Source organism: Haliotis rufescens, unplaced genomic scaffold (assembly GCF_023055435.1).
Source record: "Haliotis rufescens isolate VD_foot unplaced genomic scaffold, xgHalRufe1.0.p SCAF_6, whole genome shotgun sequence".
In the NCBI taxonomy this organism is placed as follows: Eukaryota; Metazoa; Mollusca; class Gastropoda; order Lepetellida; family Haliotidae; genus Haliotis; species Haliotis rufescens.
In genome coordinates this window covers 12,549,691-12,569,083 of record NW_025964334.1, presented here as the reverse complement: position 1 = coordinate 12,569,083, position 19,393 = coordinate 12,549,691, and the positions used below count along the sequence as shown (strand labels likewise).

The 19,393-nt window shown below is 42.0% G+C and overlaps 1 protein-coding gene across 3 annotated transcripts; it reads left to right on the top strand.

Moving 5' to 3' along the window:
* Window positions 1-91: 91 nt before the first annotated feature.
* Window positions 92-17,160, top strand: LOC124135483. Of its 3 annotated transcripts, none has more exons than XM_046500862.2 (5): window positions 92-152; window positions 8,398-8,566; window positions 11,282-11,383; window positions 12,187-12,312; window positions 16,221-17,160. In XM_046500862.2, the coding sequence occupies exons 2-5, from the start codon at window positions 8,411-8,413 to the stop codon at window positions 16,365-16,367; spliced, it is 531 nt and encodes a 176-aa protein (XP_046356818.2). In that variant the 5' UTR covers window positions 92-152; window positions 8,398-8,410; the 3' UTR covers window positions 16,368-17,160. The 3 variants fall into 3 exon arrangements, with proteins under 3 accessions (XP_046356818.2, XP_046356819.2, XP_046356817.2); XM_046500863.2 differs by having other exon boundaries at window positions 106-166; XM_046500861.2 differs by having other exon boundaries at window positions 122-257.
* The last annotated feature ends 2,233 nt before the right edge of the window (window positions 17,161-19,393 follow it).

The following is a 19,393-nucleotide window of genomic DNA, read 5'->3' as shown; positions in this document are numbered from 1 at the left end:
TTGACATGGGTGAGTTATTTAATAAATACCAATTATCATGAAAGCGACAAAAGCCTTTATAATTCAGAAAAAGAAATATAGGTCGCGTAGGAATACTGTCATCAAGAAATATACATCTGAGAACTTTTTTAGCACGAGAGTGGAAATTTTAGGTGCATTATTTACAGTTTGTATTCTTTGACATTTAAAATTATGATATTGAGTAGAGTTAGGCTTAGTAAATGTTTTCTGAATGTGGCACGTCAAATAAGCATCAGGTGATTGTGCATAATCGGCCATAGCATAGATATCATCTTACTGTGGATGTCATTTAGTAAAACCTGTGGGAGGCCTCTTCAAGATATTACCTATGTAGTTATAATGATTGCATGGGGTGTTCAATAAGAATAGATCTTACTGCTTGCATAATAATTACAAAACATTGACAGGTTTATTCCATTATAGTATTTTTAAACTGCATGTTACCGAACAAATTAACAACTTTTTCTGAAGACAAGAGGATGATTAAGTCATTCACATGACCGATAGGCCTAATAGCTTTCATTAATGGCAGCCAAAACTGTCAATCCAATTGTGACACATTTGGCTCATTCCTATTAAGATCTAACATCAGTTTATGGCTATAACACTAAATGTAGTGTAACCTTCTGTATTTCCTTTTATAATAATTCATGAGTCAGTCAGGAACTGACAGAGGACAAATGCCTCAGATTTTCAACCAGATTTTGACAAGTTGCCAATGTACTTGAGAGTGTCTTTCTACATAAAAAAAATAGGTTAAATGATCCTTGCAATTTCAATAGAGACCACAAGACTGATGGTTGTGGTATTGAGTAATAGAGTATTCATGCAACTTGCATGTCATGACGAGTAATGCTAATACGGTGACTCTCAGTCGGTTTACCATCAAAATGTTCCCTGACGTATTGTTTTGTAACCAGACCATATCTAAGTGTACCTTGATTTTGAAAATTTTGTGATAAACTATGTCGTAAATAAATCCATGATAGCTTCTCCCCCAAAGTATACTTCTGAACTTTATGAAATAAAAATTGTCAACAAACTGCACCACAATATCAGGGTTCACTCAAGGAATTTTCTGACATGGGCCCTTTATGTGAAAATTTTAAATATTCCAGAGGTATGGCTATACAGCGCAAGGTTAAAATGCCCCATTGTATTTGAAAATGAGGTCCTTTTTTCAAATTTTGGGGCTAAAAGCACAAGGCCCCACCCTAGAATTATCCCTGCAATATAGATAGAGAACAGTGTACGATAAACTGATAAAATACCGACTGGGCATGCCCCTGTCCTCGGGTCAAGTAGATTTGTGGCTTAATTTTGGTCTTATGTGCATCCCCCTGTTCAAAAATTCTGGATCCACCTCTGCTAATTACCCACAATGCATTTCTCAAATGCATTGCCACATCTCTAAATAGTGCAGCTAACATGAAAGGTGTCTTCCCGAGGCAAGTGAGTTAACTGACTATAAAAGTCCAGTTTCCACTCTTGCCGAACTAGGCTGGAATTCCTGGGCTCGATCGTAGCACCACCAGTGGCTATTACGAGTTACATCCCTTCAATGCCTCTCAAACGGACCAATCAGATTCCACCTCTCATATAACTTGCATTTGCTTCAAACAAAATGGCGGCGCCCAGTCAAGACGATCTGATCGATAATCAGGATCTATATTGTGATAAAATGGGTCTTACATTGCCAAGTTCATCAAATCACGTAAGCACCTTGGTTAGAACATGAAGAGATTTGGAAAATATTTGTTGACAAATAGTTTGCAGTGCACATGCTTTGCAAATCCTGCAATCGACTGAAATCTGCGTGACAGTTTACAATTGTGATTGGACTATGCATAGACTCGTTAGTCCAGCCTAAATGTAACTCCATAATACCAGCTTAGTTCGGCAAGGGTGGAAACTGGACCTTTATAGTCAGTTAACTCGCTTGCCTCGGGAAGATGCATGAAAGGTTCTGAAAGAAAGGGTGGTGAGAGCTGACCTATTTGGTCAGGCTCGGTGTCTTAAATTGGTTGGGGGCGGTCGGGTAGCCTAGTGGTTAAAGTGTTCGCTCGTCACACCGAAGACCCGGGTTCGATTCCCAACATGGGTACAATGTGTGAAGCCCATTTCTGGTGTCCCCCGCCGTGATATTGCTGGAATATTGCTAAAAGCGGCGTAAAACCATACTCACTCACTCACTCACTCACTTAAATTGGTTGATTGTGTGTTATCATACTCCGACAGCGGGGATCGTTGCTCACCATATCAATCGCTGGCCTGTCTGGTCCAGACTTTATTATTTACAGGCCACTGTTCTATAGCTGGAAAAGTGCTGAGTGTGGCAAACTGAGGCAGACCATAGTTAATAAAAGGCTTCTTGGCCCAGGCTCATTTGATGGCCTTCAAAGTTTAATTGAAGTTCGTCAGTCAAACACTCACATTCACAATCAGTTTATCAGTTCCTGGTACCTTAGATTTGTATACACAATGCCTCGCACATACAAAGTGGACAAGTGCTTGAAATTAACCCTGTTAAATGAAAAGTAGTTACGTTTTACTAGTTTACTAAGTCTTGAGTTGCAGTAACAACCCTTGAAAGGTGCTTCGATACTGTATTGATAATCCTTGAAAAGTACTGCAATTGTACTGACAGACCTTGAAAGGTGCTGGAATTGTACTGACAGTCCTTGAAAAGTACTGGAATTGTACCTACACACCTTAAAGGTGCTGCAATTGTACCGACAGACCTTGAAAAGTACTGCAATTGTACTGACAGTCCTTCAAAGGTGCTTCAATATTGTATTGACAATCCTTTAGAAGTACTGCAATTGTACTGACAGACCTTGAAAAGTGCTTCAATATTGTATTGACAGACCTTGAAAAGTATTGCAATTGTACCGACAGACCATGAAAAGTACTGCAATTGTACTGACAGTCCTTGAAAGGTGCTGGAATTGTAGTGACATTCCTTGAAATGTGTTGCAATTGTAGTGACAATCCTTGAAATGTGTTGCAATTGTAGTGACATTCCTTGAAAAGAACAGGAATTGTACTGACAGGCCTTGAAAGGTGCTGGAATTGTACTGACAGTCCTTGAAAGGTGCTGGAATTGTACCTACACACCTTAAAAGGTGCTTCAATATTGTATTGACAATTCTTGAAAAGTGCTGCAATTGTACTGACAATCCTTGAAATGTGCTGGAATTGTACTGACAGTCCTTGAAAAATACAGCAATTGTACTGACGGTCCATGAAAAGTGTTGGAATTGTACTAACAGTCCTTGAAAAGTGTTGGAATTGTACTGATGGTCCATGAAAAGTGCTGTACTTGTACTGACAGTCCATGAAAAGTGTTGGAATTGTTCTAACAGTCCTTGAAAAGTGCTGGAATTATACTGACAGTCCTTGTAAAGTGTTGCTATTGTACCAACAATCCTTGAATAGTGCTGGAATTGTACTAACAATCCTTGGAAAGGACTGGAATTGTACTAACAATCCTTGAATAGTGCTGGAATTGTACTAACAATCCTTGAATAGTGCTGGAATTGTACTAACAATCCTTGGAAAGGACAGGAATTGTACTAACAATCCTTGAATAGTGCTGGAATTGTACTAACAATCCTTGGAAAGGACTGGAATTGTACTAACAATCCTTGAATAGTGCTGGAATTGTACTAACAATCCTTGGAAAGGACAGGAATTGTACTAACAATCCTTGAATAGTGCTGGAATTGTACTAACAATCCTTGGAAAGGACTGGAATTGTACTAACAATCCTTGAATAGTGCTGGAATTGTACTAACAATCCTTGGAAAGGACAGGAATTGTACTAACAATCCTTGAATAGTGCTGGAATTGTACTAACAATCCTTGGAAAGGACTGGAATTGTACTAACAATCCTTGAATAGTGCTGGAATTGTACTAACAATCCTTGGAAAGGACAGGAATTGTACTAACAATCCTTGAATAGTGCTGGAATTGTACTAACAATCCTTGGAAAGGACTGGAATTGTACTAACAATCCTTGAATAGTGCTGGAATTGTACTAACAATCCTTGGAAAGGACTGGAATTGTACTAACAATCCTTGAATAGTGCTGGAATTGTACTAACAATCCTTGGAAAGGACAGGAATTGTACTAACAATCCTTGAATAGTGCTGGAATTGTACTAACAATCCTTGGAAAGGACAGGAATTGTACTAACAATCCTTGGAAAGGACTGGAATTGTACTAACAATCCTTGAATAGTGCCGGAATTGTACTAACAATCCTTGGAAAGGACAGGAATTGTACTAACAATCCTTGAATAGTGCCGGAATTGTACTAACAATCTTTGAAAAGTGTTGGCATTTTTAAAAACAGGAACCAATTTCCTAGTTTTGTTCATGTTTCCTTCCTGGTGACCTGTCACTGAGCAGCTTGGCCCTGTACAGTGAGGAAGGTATCAGGGGACAGTTGAGGAAAATGTGAAGCTTGAATGATTTCGCTGATTAAGTTTCATCTGAACTTTCAGAACGGTGTCCTTGAAAACAGGTTTGTGACCTTGAAGTCTGAGTCAAAGACTTGTACGAATCCAGCCACAGTCTCATGCATGCCGCTAAGTACATTATCTAGACCTTTACCCGAACAAATGTTTTTGTTTTATTGAAATGTACTACTCAAAAGAAGTTAAAGAACAGGCGATTCTTTCATATTACAATGTATTATAGTTATGTGACCGATTAACTATAGCAATATGAAAGAATCAGGTGTTCCTTAACTTCTTTTGAGTAGTATACATGTTTATAAAGCATACTGTCAAGTGACAACGCCACCTAATCCCCTCGGTACACAGTCTTAAACGTCAAAATGTTGACCCTTTGGAGAAATATCCTGAAACTAAAGATAATACTTCAGAATGTATTCTTATGTTTTGTTATCAATATTTGGGGGGGGTCGGGTAGCCTAGTGGTTAAAGCGTTCGCTCGTCACGCCGAAGACCCGGGTTCGATTCCCGACATGGGTACAATGTGTGAAGCCCATTTCTGGTGTCCCCCGCCGTGATATTGCTGGAATATTGCTAAAAGCGGCGTAAAACCAAACTACACTCACTCACATTATCAATATTTCTTCAGGCATTGGTTTCCAATGATACATGGAGGTGGGGAATAATAAAGAGGGAAGGTGCTTCACTTTTTCCCAGGGGTTTGTAGCAAAGGAACGCTGTTAATGTGGGTACATTCACAGAGATGGATTAAGAGAATACCTCTAACCACGAGCAACGAGGAATTATGGATTCTCTGTCCCAACGAATGAATGGCGTTAATCTGAAGCCTTTGGTGAGGAACTTTCACCATTCATTCACGATCAACTGATAATCCGTAATTCTGAGTGTCGAGTAGATTGTTCTTTATATTACTCATTGTTAATTTGAGAAAGAAAATTATATAAAATGTATGAAATGTCAACGCCAAAGAGAAACGTCACTGAAGGCAGCCTTTTGTTCCGATATCGTAATGTAATCAGTTTGTGACGTCATGAACAATGGATGATGTCATATGGTATTTTTCTCAACAATGTAGCACTGTAGCGTAATAAGGCTGCAACCGATCAGCATTGAGAATTGCTAATATGTACATGTGCAAATATAATATAATTTTTTCCTTATGGGTTATATTAACAAGTTTCATTGTATATGTAGCGACTCTTTTCCAGTGTACATGTGGATGCATTATTAATCAATTATACACCTTATTAATTCTCGGGTGATGCGGGGGCACGGGTGGCCCAGTCGTCTAAGGGGCCGCGATTTGCTGTGCAGAGTTGCATCCCTTGGGCACGCCAGAAACCTATGATTGTTGGTTCGAATCCCTGTTTGCCCCGATTATGTTTCTAGGTTTGTCAGCACCATACCCGTGCTCGTGGGTTTCACCGAAGTGATAAACATCTGAGACCTGCATCACTTCGGGCTTTCCTCCCACATTAAGCTGACACGCCGTGATATAACTGGAATACTGTTAAAAGCGGTGTTAAACCAAACTCACTCACTCACTCACTTGGGTGATGCTTTCAGACAACCTTAGTTTACAGATTCGACTGACCGGGTCCTAAAGTAACAATCAGCATATTTATAAAGAGGAAGTAAAATATTATTTGTATTTGCCCAACCACTTTCTCTCTGATGAATTAGAACAATAAAAATATATATAGACAAGCTAACAAAATAGAGTGAGTGAGTGAGTGAGTTGGGTTTAACGCCGCTTTTAACATTATTACAGTTATATCACGGCGTGTCAGCTTAATGTGGGAGGAAAGCCGGAAGTGATGCAGGTCTTAGACGTTTACCACTTCTGTGAAACCCACGAGCACGGGTATGGTGCTGACAAACCTAGAAACATAATAGGGGTGAACCGGGATTCGAACTCACAATCATAGGTTTCTGGCGTGTCCAGGGGACGCAACTCTGCACAGCGAATCGCGGCGCCTTAGACGACTGGGCCACCCGTGCCCCCAACAAAATGGATCTGTTAATGCTGACTTAATCGGATGGAAACTGTAAATATTATGTCTCCATTCTATAATAATAAATGCCCTGGACCTTTTTGCCACCATAGCTTTTAGTTTTAGATTTCACATTACCACCATTTGATGTAAAACCCCATTTCACCTCATCTGACATTGCCGAAACCTGACATAAAACCCCATTTCACCTCACCTGACATGACAATGTGATGTTAAAACCCATTTCACCTCACCTGATGTAAAACCCCATTTCACCTCACCTGACATCACAGAAACCTGACTTAAAACCCCATTTCACCTCACCTGACTTCACTACCTGACGTAAACCCCATTTCACCTCACCTGACATCACCGAAACATGAAGGAAAACCCCATTTCACCTCACCTGCCATCACCGAAACATGAAGGAAAACCCCATTTCACCTCACCTGACATCACTGAAACCTGATGTAAAACCCCATTTCACCTCACCTGACATCACTGAAACCTGACGTAAAACCCCATTTAACCTCATTTGACATCACTGAAACCTGACGTAAAACCCCATTTCACCTCACCTGACATCACCAAAACCTGTCATAAAACCCCATTTCACCTCACCTGACATCACCGAAACCTGACGTAAAACCCCATTTCACCTCACCTGACATCACCAAAACCTGACATTAAACCCCATTTCACCTCACCTGACATCACCGAAACCTGACATAAAACCCCATTTCACCTCACTTGACATCACCACCTGACGTAAAACCCCATTTCACCTCACCTGACATCACCACCTGACGTAAAACCCCATTTCACCTCACCTGACATCACCACCCCGGGATGTAAAACCCCATTTCACCTCACCTGGTGGTCGGCCAATCTCATCAGGCCCCTTCCCCTGTAATAAGTTACCAGTTCCTTAGACAAGAAATGAATCTCGCTCCTCAGAGTAATTAGATGGTTCAACTACTTTCAGTGTTGTGGTATTCAAATAGGGCTTTAAATGAAGCTATAGTAATAGGTAGTTCCAGGGTATATATATAGAATACTAAACGAGCTCCCGTGTAATACCAATTTTATGAAACGAGTGAATAGTTGTGGCACTGACGAGCGAAAGCGAGTCAGATACCACAACTATTCACGAGTTTCATAAAATTGGTTTTACACGGGAGCGACTTTAGTATTTTATTTATTACTTGCCATTTATAACGTTTTTTGAATTATATATTGAGTATGAATAGGCTGACACCTACACGATCCACTGCATATTCCAATTGAGTTTAACAGAATAATTCTTCAAACACGTCAAAAGTTGAAACGTAGGAATTTAATACCCATACAACGGTCCACCTTTAGAATTCACAAAATTATCGTAGGGCTAAGACTATCGCAACTCACATACTTTAACTAAGACTTACGACTGTCGTTGCGCTACAATAGATCGCCTTGTGGAACGGGCCTTGCACCTCAAAGTTTACAATAACGTCACAATACCCGATGACGTAATTTGTGGAATTTTGTTGCAAGATCCATCGGTGAAACAATGCCATGTGACGTCAGCCTAGCAACAAGGTTGCTGGGGTCATCGAGTGTGCATAAGCTCCTCTCAGTGATCTATCAACTCCACACGCAATATCGTTGAATAAGCCAAGGGATGTTGAGAGCTTTCAATATCTGTTCGTGAAACGTGTTCCGAGAGTACAGAAGCACGCGTTTTGGTATTACACAATGTGTAATACAGCTGCATGTTTATTAAACGGGTGATCTCTTCACGGGCAAGTAATAAATCATAATACAAGGGAGATATAGTACCATGCATCGTCCAGGATGTATGTGCATGGCTTCAGTTGGTTGGTTGACTTTGTAATCAATGCTTCTTTCACTTCCACAGAACAAAGTCAACAATGCCAGTCAACGTTGAGATCAAGGCTTACATCTCTGACATCCAAGCTCTGCGAAAAACTGCAGAGAAACTGAGTGATGCTGGTTGTACCACGCTGAAACAGGAGGACACGTTCTTCGTCACACCTGCTGGTCGGCTGAAGCTGCGCCAGAGTCAGGTGAGTGAGTGAGGAAGGGAAGAAGGGAGTGAGGTTTTACACCAGTCTGCAATATCTCGATTGTCCAGGATATCATATCTCTTATCTTCCCGAGGCAAGGGAGTTAAAAACTGACTATAAAAGTTTCCACCCTTGCTGAACTAGCCTGGAATTATGGAGTTCTATCTTGGCTGACCTAATGAGTCTATGCATAGTCCAATCAAAATCGTGTAACGAAATCGACATCCGGTTCATAAAATGCCTTGTAAAATGCGCTTGATTGCAGGATTTGCAAAGCATGTGTACTGCATGTGTATTTGCAAACGCGACGTTGACAGATGTTTTCCAAACCTTTTCATGTTTTTAATTGAGGTGCTTACGTGATTGATGCACTTTGCGAAGTACGACCCATTTTATTACAATATAGATATTGATTATCGATCAGATCGTCTTGACTGGGAACTGCCATTTTGTTTGAAGCAAATGCAAGTGATATGTGAAGTGGAATCTGATTGGTCAATAGGAAGGACATAGAAGGGACATAACTCGTAATAGCCACTGGTGGCGCGATGATCGAGCCTAGAAATTCGAGTCTAGTTCGGCAAGGGTGGAAACTGGACTTTTACTGTTAGTTAACTACCTTGGCTTGGGATGATGTACACAAGTCAGCAATATCTCATCCTCGATTATCCAGGGTATGATATCTCTGTTTTATTGTAAATAGTCTGGACCCACAAACATACCTTGTTATGAGTTTTGTTAGTACGATACAGTGCTAAGATCAGACATCCAATCAAATTATCTTGTTCTTTTATGATTGTAACAATTGGCCATGTCCCCAGTACTTGACGTTCACGTGCCGTCTCAAGTTTCAGCTGAATCATCTTGAGGTCTTAGTACTGAGGAAAATATTCAAGCTAAAAGTTGTCACATTCAGAGATTGTCTCCATGGGGTAGTGTAGTGAGTGTCTGTCCGGAGAGCCCCGGTGGTCCAGTCCCCAGCAGCATCATACCGAAAGATATAAAAGCTGGCACTTGTTGTTACCCAGCCTTGCGCTCGGCATTAATGAAATAAAACAAAGACTGGTCGTCTCACAGTCAGTATCCAGCAGGGTATCCATGGATATCTATGTTAACCTGCGGCATGGTATCTCAGTGGGCTAGCACTATAAAACCTGCATTTGTCTGGACTAGTATAAGCAGAGAGACACACACACGCACATCACTATATAAGTGCAGTAATCATGAACGCAATGTTAAACCCCTTTCACCTTACCTATCACAGGGGGGTGGGGTAGCCTAGTGGTTAAGACGTTCACTCTTCACGCCGAAGACCCAGTTCGATTCCCACTATGGGTACAGTGTGTGAAGCCCATTTCTGGTGCCCCCATCTGTGATATTGTCCCTGTGAAGATCTGGGTAGAGAATAGCTCTTCAGCAATCCATATTTGGAACGTTGCTCTTTATATATAACCAATGGTTTGTCAGGTCCACGTTCGACTATCTATAGGTCGCTGTTACACAGCTTGTCGTAAGAGGCGACTAACAGGATCTGGTGGCCAGACTTGCTGACTTGGTTGATGCATGTCATCGTATCCCAATCGTGTAGATCAATGCTCATGATGTCAATCACTGGAATGTCAGGTCCAGACTCGATTATTTACAGACCACCATCGTATAGCTGGAATATTTCTGAGTGCGACAACAAGGAAACAAACACTGTGATATTACCAGAATATTGCTATAAAGAGGCGTAAATCCATACTCACTCTTTAGCAACATTTCCAGTTCCCCCTGCGTGTCATGGGAACCGATACACATAGGAATCGGGGGGGGGGGGGGGGAGTGGGGGTGCACATGGGGATTGGGGGGCAACGCTTATGGCAGAATGGGTCTGCCCTCGCTGTGTTTCAAAAGGAACAAACTTCTAAAGTCTTTTTTCTGTACTTGTACGCAGCAGACGTAATTCAAAAGTTAACATATTTTTTTTCGTCAGTAAACGTTCTATCCTGTCACTTGATTGTCAAGTCCAGACTTACTATCACCAGATTGTCTGGTCCAGACTCGATTGTTTATAGCCTGCTGTCGTATGGCAGGAGTATGCTGTATGCAAAGTTACTCTTTTATGCAAATTGTGTGAGTGGCGGGTGTTACCAGTAGAGCAGGACATGCTTACCCTTTTCGTGAACACCTGGTGTCATCACTGATTTTCAGTGATCCATTTATATAATTTTCATCACTATTTTGCCTTTTACTGCTTATGCTCTGACGTTGATGTTTTGTATATATTGTACCCTAACAATGATCATACAACCGACCGCTGGCCGAGGCTTTAGTTACATACCCGTGAAGATTCCGGGGTAGAATAGGTCTTCAGTAACCCATGCTTGCCGTAAAAGGTGACTATGCTCGTCGTAAAAAGCGACTAACGGGATTGGGTGGTCAGGCTTGCTGACTTGGTTGATGCATGTCATCGATCTCAATTGCGTGGATTGATGCTCATGATATGAATCACAGGATTGTCTGGTCCAGACTCGATTATTTACAGACAGCCGTCATGTAGCTGGAATATTGCTGAGTGCGGCATTAAACAACAAACCAACCAACAAACTTTAGTTACAAGCTGACATGTAGCTGGAATATTGACTGCTGTAAACAACAAACAACACAAAAACATTATTTGTGTTTGTCGATTTGTCACAGTGTCTTGTTATTCCCTGTTTCCATGACTGGCAGGATGCTAAGGCCCAGCTGATCTACTACAAACGCAGCGATCAAACCGGACCAAAGGTCTCCAACTATCATGTCAGTGTCACTGACGATGCAGAAAACCTGAAGGTAACAGTGTAATAGTATTATTGACTTCTGGAACTTCTGTTTAGGAGGTTCAACTTTCTAGTGAGTCAAAAGCACATGTCTGGTTTATAGCCATGTTTAATTAACTAAAGGGGAATAACTCCCAATGATCTACAGTACAGTGCTGGTACAACAACTAGCTATAACAACTGTGTACATAGCCCTCTGGTGGAACATGCTATAATGTAAACACATTAGATATACTGACTTACTGCTACAAACAGTTTGTATGTTCTTCCTTTCTAACGTGTTTAGTTAGGCGACATTATTTTACGAACACACAATGCCATTTAGAAAGTGGTCAAATGTAACGAATATTATATTTGGGATAACACTTTCTTAGTAAAGTACAGATTCTTGTACTTTTTGGGGTTGAGTCCCGTCGGGGTTTCGAACCCACACTGCCAGAGTGAGGCACCTAATCGCCAGCACACAAAGTCAGCGAAGCCTCGGTGGCTGAATGGGTTAGATCGATTATTTACAGACCGCTGTCATATAGCTGGAATATTGCTGAGTGTGGCATTAACAACAAACAAACAAACAAACAAACAAGCACTCACTCACTCACTCACTCACTCACTCACTCACTCACTCACTCACTCACTCACTCACTCACTCACTCACTCACTCACTCACTCACTCACTCACTCGTGAGTAGTACATGTACTTCAAACCAGCAAGAACTGAGGTAAACTAAGGTTTTATAAAGATTTGTCATTTATGCAGTGGGTAAAAACAGGAAAACACAGTTGTGTTGGTTGTGTAAGCCATGTTTTACCTTTAAGATGACGCTAGAGATGGCATATGGTATCAAGGGAAGTGTGAAGAAGACGCGTTATCTGTACATGGTGGGTCAGACGAGGGTTCACGTGGACAGTGTCGAGGGTCTTGGAGACTTCATGGAGTTAGAGGTGAGATGATACTTGCTGACAACTCATTTTAGTCCTGGCGGGACTTGGGTTTATTTAGAAAAAAACCCAGGAATTTACCTGTTTGATAATGTATAGGGAACAAAAGAATGATTTTTTTTGTATAATGAATTATATTATAATTGTTAATTATTTTTGAATGCATGTAGGGGCAGTGGAGTAGCCTTGTGGTTACAGTGTTCGCTCGTCACGCCAAAGACCCGGGTTCGATTCCCATAATTGGCCTATTTCTGGTGACCTCCACCATGATATTGCTGGAATATTGCTAAAAGCGGTGTAAAACAATACTCACTCACTCACTCACCAAATGCATGATGGTCTTGATTTAACAACACAGTTAGGCTTCTGGGAAGAAGATTTGGCTTATTGTGTGCCATGAGGCCCACACAGCATGGGTTTGTGCTCGTGTTATCGGTCACTGGTATAGCCAATACTGCTGGAATATGCACACTGTGATGTTAAAAAGACATTCACACTTCATTTGTGAAGTTTTATATTCACAGATTAAGTGCCCCGAACTAAAGGGGGCGCTTTTTGAACTCGTACACAAGTTTAAATTTGGTGTCAGAGATTGAACTGGAGAAAACAAACTTAATTCTGCACAGATGTAACTTAAATAATACAGTAGGTTAGGGCTGGGATGAGTCCAAATTTACTACCCGGGTACCCACACCCCTATTACCCGACCCTACCCGGGTACCCCCTGTAGGTCTCAAGAGATAGGTCCAAATGTCCGACTGGGAATAGTTTGACCGTAGCCCTGACAAAATGTATTTAGATACACGAATAAAAACAATCTGGTCATGCATAAACTGAAGTTGACTGAAGTTTTATCTTTAATCAAACATATAAAGTTAGAAGGAATGTAAACATTAGTTACTTATAGTGTAACCATAGAGTTTTAGATCATTTTGGTCATTAAACAATATATCACGTGATTAACCACTGGTCTGGGTGTTCCTGTGGGTACCTGGGTCCTACTCAGTACCCACCCGACCCTTGTACCCGAGTTACCCGTCCCAGCCCTAGAGTAGGGTACTAGACAGCATGATTTAGAGCTTTAATTGCATTGCCCGTCACGGAGGGTATACTTAAAACACTATATATGTGCCGTATCAACATAACACGGTAATACATATAAATATTTAGTAACAGGAACTACGTTGGTGATAGGGGGATGACTCTGTAGAATAATAATGCAGCGGTCATGAACCGTGCAGAGGTCATGAACCATGCAGAGGTCATGAACTGTGCAGAGGTCATGAACCATGAACCCAAAGCATCGAGCCATGTTGCCCTGGGTCGTGGACCCGGATGGTCCAGTGGGATATGTTATTTGTCCTGGGTTCGTGGACCCGGATGGATTATCCTGGGATGTGTAAGTCCTGGGTTCGTGGACCTGGATGGATTATCCTGGGATGTGTACCTCCTGGGTTCATGGACCCTGATGGATTATCCCTGGGATGTGTAAGTCCTGGGTTCATGGACCCTGATGGATTATCCTGGGATGTGTAAGTCCTGGGTTCGAGGACCCGGATGGATTATCCTGGGATGTGTAAGTCCTGGGTTCGTGGACCCGGATGGATTATCCTGGGATGTGTAAGTCCTGGGTTCGTGGACCCGGACGGATTATCCTGGGATGTGTAAGTCCTGGGTTCATGGACCCGAATGGATTATCCTGGGATGTGTACCTCCTGGGTTCATGGACCCTGATGGATTATCCCTGGGATGTGTAAGTCCTGGGTTCATGGACCCTGATGGATTATCCTGGGATGTGTAAGTCCTGGGTTCGAGGACCCGGATGGATTATCCTGGGATGTGTAAGTCCTGGGTTCGTGGACCCGGATGGATTATCCTGGGATGTGTAAGTCCTGGGTTCGTGGACCCGGACGGATTATCCTGGGATGTGTAAGTCCTGGGTTCATGGACCCGAATGGATTATCCTGGGTTGTGTAAGTCCTTGGTTCGTGGATCCTGACGGATTATCCTGGGATGTGTAAGTCCTGGGTTCATGGACCCGAATGGATTATCCTGGGTTGTGTAAGTCCTTGGTTCGTGGATCCTGACGGATTATCCTGGGATGTGTAAGTCCTGGGTTCGTGGACCCGGACGGATTATCCTGGGATGTGTAAGTCCTGGGTTCGTGGACCCGGATGGATTATCCTGGGATGTGTAAGTCCTGGGTTCGTGGACCCGGACGGATTATCCTGGGATGTGTAAGTCCTGGGTTCATGGACCCGAATGGATTATCCTGGGTTGTGTAAGTCCTTGGTTCGTGGATCCTGACGGATTATCCTGGGATGTGTAAGTCCTGGGTTCGTGGACCCTGACGGATTATCCTGGGATGTGTAAGTCCTGGGTTCGTGGACCCGGACGGATTATCCTGGGATGTGTAAGTCCTGGGTTCGTGGACCCTGATGGATTATCCTGGGATGTGTAAGTCCTGGGTTCGTGGACCCGGACGGATTATCCTGGGATGTGTAAGTCCTGGGTTCGTGGACCCGGATGGATTATCCTGGGATGTGTAAGTCCTGGGTTCGTGGACCCGGACGGATTATCCTGGGATGTGTAAGTCCTGGGTTCGTGGACCCGGATGGATTATCCTGGGATGTGTAAGTCCTGGGTTCGTGGACCCGGACGGATTATCCTGGGATGTGTAAGTCCTGGGTTCGTGGACCCTGATGGATTATCCTGGGATGTGTAAGTCCTGGGGTCGTGGACCCTGATGGATTATCCTGGGATGTGTAAGTCCTGGGGTCGTGGACCCGGACCATCCCAGCTGTGGGGTCCTACCACCACTTGGGGGACCTATAGTCCATTCCGCTTTATACTGATATAGAAAGGACTATAAATCCCCCCAAACGAGGTAGCATGTTAGCGAGAGCCCTCAGTACCATGTGAGATTTTCTCATAAAATAGCCCTAAAATATCACATTGACCTATTTTTTAACTCTGATCCCATGGTCCACCAGTGATTTCTTCAATGCACCACGTCATTATTTTGGTGATTTGAAGTGCAAAAGGAAGAAAGAAATTAAATCTGCCATTATTTTACCACATATAAAACTTTCTCCCATCAAATTATTAAAGTTACCTGTGTAGCAATATGTATTTAAATTTGAAATCAATGAATGAGTTTGGTATATCACGGGTTTGTATTTTTAAAGTTTGATCTAGAAGGTAGTTAGGATGCAAGAGGATGCTAAATAGTACTGAAAGTGTTTGAGCAGTTAGCTCTGTTTTGTTGCTGATTATTTGGTTGCTTAATGCCGCACTCAGCATTTTCTCAGCAATATTCCAGCTCTATGATGGCGGCCTGTAAATAATTGAATCTGGACTAGACAATCCAGTGATTAAAATTATGAGCATCAATCCACTGGGGTAGATGATGCAGCCAACCCAATCACCGAGTCTGTCCACCCACTCCATTGGTCCCTTTTACAACAAGCATAAGATGCTGGGGACCAATTCTATCCCAGAATCCTTCCTGGGTTGTTAGCCTTGGAAAGAATTACCGTTTTAGGGTGAATGTTTGTTTGTTTGTTGTTAAACACAGCATCCAGCAATATTCCAGCTATATGACGGTGGTCTGTAAATAATCGAGTCTGGAACAGACAGTCCAGTGATTGACATCATGAGAATTGATCAACTCATTTGAGATATGATGACATGCATCAACCCAGGACAGCGAGTCTGACCACCTTATCCCGTTAGTCGCCTTTTACGACAAGCATAGTCGCCTTTTATGGCAAGCATGGGTTGCCGAAGACCCATTCTCTAGCCGGATCTTCACGGGTCTTTAGGGGGGGATGTGGTTACTTTGTTGATGTAGTGATGCACAGTAACAACGTCATGAGTCACCAGCTTCTTCCTCGTTGTCGTTGTTGCAGGTTCAGATGAAGCCTGGACAGGCTTTGGACGAAGGCCAGGAGATCGCCAATGACCTCATGACCAAGCTAGGGATTAAGGAGAGTGATCTCATAGAAGTAGCATACATGGATCTCATTCTCGAAAAGCAAACCTCAAATGGGAACTGAATCATTTCTAGATGATCACACATTTTCTTTGCCTTAGTAGGAGAACCTGTGCATGTCAAGACAATGTTTTTGTGGCCAGGGTTATTTCTTAGTAGTGCTGGGACGATACACCAATGCATCGGTGGATCGCAATTTTATACTTCTCGATACAAGTATCAATCACAGTCGCACACGAAGTAAAAAAAATCGATTCTGACCTTAAATGTTTGCTTTAATAACTAAACACTAATTAACAGTTCCACTTAACACTAATCAGTTGTGCAAGTTAATAGTAAAAACATGCATATTTTCATTTGTTGTGCCATACTTGACACTGCCAACTGTAAATCATCAGTGTGCCAGGTATTAGACCACCCTGTCTATGAAAAAGATGGCTTACACACCACAGACAAGAGCGCATGCTTGTGAGTAAGGTATCGTGATACGTATTGGATCGCACAGTTGGTGTATCGTTCCAGCCCTATTTCTTAGTGCTATTTTTTTGTACTTATGGTAACAGGAACTCTTTAACATTGATTAAGTTGATCAAATATTTGTTCTTTAGGCCACATTTTTTAAATTTTATGTTTCACGGGTTTATTCCATCTTTTCCACACGAGGTCGGTTAAAATATAGCTAAAAGTAAATGTCAATCATATATTTATTCACATGAAACTCATTCTGCCTTGAAATTAAAACTGCAGCTGGCCTCTTGAATCACTGATGGTGATGTAGACACAGAATTTATATATATCTTGTATTGTATAAGTGGGTCTATATTACTTGCAGAACACAATAAAAATAAATATTTTTATGTTTAATTTATTTCTTAGTCAGGCAGCTTTTTAGTAGGGGCGGCGGGCATGTGAAACAAAAAATAAAACAAGTGTGGCCTAATGGCAAAATGTGTTTATTTGCCATGTTATTAACATGGTAAATAAACAAAAATATGACTTTTGAATTTAGGTCCGTACTCCACATGTGTTCACTGATCTCGTATTCTACATATCCTGAATTCTTTTTAAAACAGTCAACACACCAATGTTTTATTTTCAAATTTACATTTTCATAAGACTGACCTCTGCATACCATATTCCTATACTTTACATCCATTTAGTGGTATGTTTGGCTAGTGTAGCATTATGCTGAGTTGCCTCCCTTAGTCATGCTATGATCGGCTTGTGGGTTTAATTCCAAGACTCCCCTTGATATAGATCTGGTTTGGTCAATACCATATACGTACACATTGGTTTTTATCTGAAGTGGTAAAAGTCAATGAATGATCTGTGTCGCTTTTGGCTTTCCTCTCACATTAAGCTGACAGGCCAGTGACATTCCGTGATATTACTGAAATATTGTTCAAAGTGGCATTAAACCAAACTCATTCACTCATTAATGTGTTCCTCATAATGTTAACATTTTCTGTTGTGCAGGTCGTGAGTGACCACTCCATATTTGTTCTTGAGCTTTCTCCATGATATCACTGAAGTACTGCACAAGTGGCCAGTATACCCACTCACTCGTATCATTGCCCATTGCTTGCTCATTGCTTGCCCATTGCTTGTTAAATAGGTTCAATCTTACTTCTTTTTAAAACCTGCTTAGGCCAAATAAATTAATTATTGTATTTTCACCACCCCCACACTGACCATCTTCCTGAGGCAAGGGTGTTAACTGACTTTAAATGTCCAGTTTCCTCCCTTGCCGAACTAGGATGGAATTTCCAGGCTCGGTTGTATCGCCTCCAGTGGCTATTACGAGTTATGTCCTCTTCTATGAACGTCCACTGACCAATCAGATTCTCTCTCTCATATCACTTGCATTTGCTTCATACAAAATGGCAGTGCACAGTCAAAACAATCAGTTCGATACAAGATCTATATTGTAATATAACGGGTCTTCCCCCTCGAAGTGCATCAAATGACTTGAGCACCTTGATTAAAAACATGAAAAGATTTGCAAAATAGGTCGATGCCCAGTTGGCGTACACTACAGTTTGCGAATCCTGCAGTCGACCGAAATCTGCAAGTTGAAATCCATGTTGTTTTCAAACCGGATGTCTAATTCGTTACACGATTTTCATTGGACAATGCATAGACTCGTTTGTCCAGCCAAAAAAACTTCAGAATTCCAGCCTAGTTCGGCAAGGGTAGAAACTGGACTTTTATAGTAAGTTAACTCCCTTGCCTCGGGAAGATGCTCTCTATACGAACTACCCCACACATTGTTTTATTGTCCCTTCGTACCTACAGGTAAAGAAAATCACCACGTTGCGTAGTCCTACTTCATAACCTACAGTACGTATGATCCCCTAGTCTTAGCAAAGACCGCCTCCGTGGTCTTGTGGTAGAGCGTCCGCCCGGAGAGCGGAAGGTCCAGGGTTCGATCCCGGGCCGCGTCATACAAAAAGACGTTAAAAGATTGTACTTGTTGTTACCCTGTCTGGCGCTCGGCATTAAGGGGCTAAAACAAGGACTGGTCGGCTCGGAGTAAGTATACTGTGTCTGAGTGGGGTATTCATGTTAAACTGCGGCATGGTATCTCAGTGAGCTAGCACTATAAATCGGCATCAGTCCGGACTAGTACAAGCAGCCACACACACACATACACGTGCATGCACGTCGCTATATAAGTGCAATAATCTTGGACGCGACGTTAAACCCAATTTCACCTCACCTCACCTAGTCTTAGCAAGATTCTTGTTGTTGTCTGTGAATCACATCCCTTGACAGTTTATGTACACCAGTGTCTTACACTGTTTGTTTTAAAGAAATATAATATGAAAAAAACATAAAATGCCTCCGCCTAACGTTATTGGAACATTTGGATGAAAATCCAATAATGTATTGTGGCCTTGACTTACCATATATGTTTGTTTTCTTTTCATTCCGTGAGTTTGATTTGGATTCCTTCTCAGGGTTGTTCACATGATCAGGGCGGTCGGGTAGCCTAGTGGTTAAAGCGTTCGCTCGTCACGCCGAAGACCCGGGTTCGAATCCCGACATGGGTACAATGTGTGAAGCCCATTTCTGGTGTCCCCCGCCGTG

Excerpts from the sequence above, each read along its gene's own strand:
- LOC124135483 (XM_046500861.2), top strand. The coding sequence starts at position 193 with ATGATATTGAGTAGAGTTAGGCTTAGTAAATGTTTTCTGAATGTGGCA. Across the intron at positions 11,384-12,186 it reads ACGATGCAGAAAACCTGAAG|ATGACGCTAGAGATGGCATA; the intron begins GTAACAGTGTAA and ends TTTACCTTTAAG. Across the intron at positions 12,313-16,220 it reads GAGACTTCATGGAGTTAGAG|GTTCAGATGAAGCCTGGACA; the intron begins GTGAGATGATAC and ends TCGTTGTTGCAG.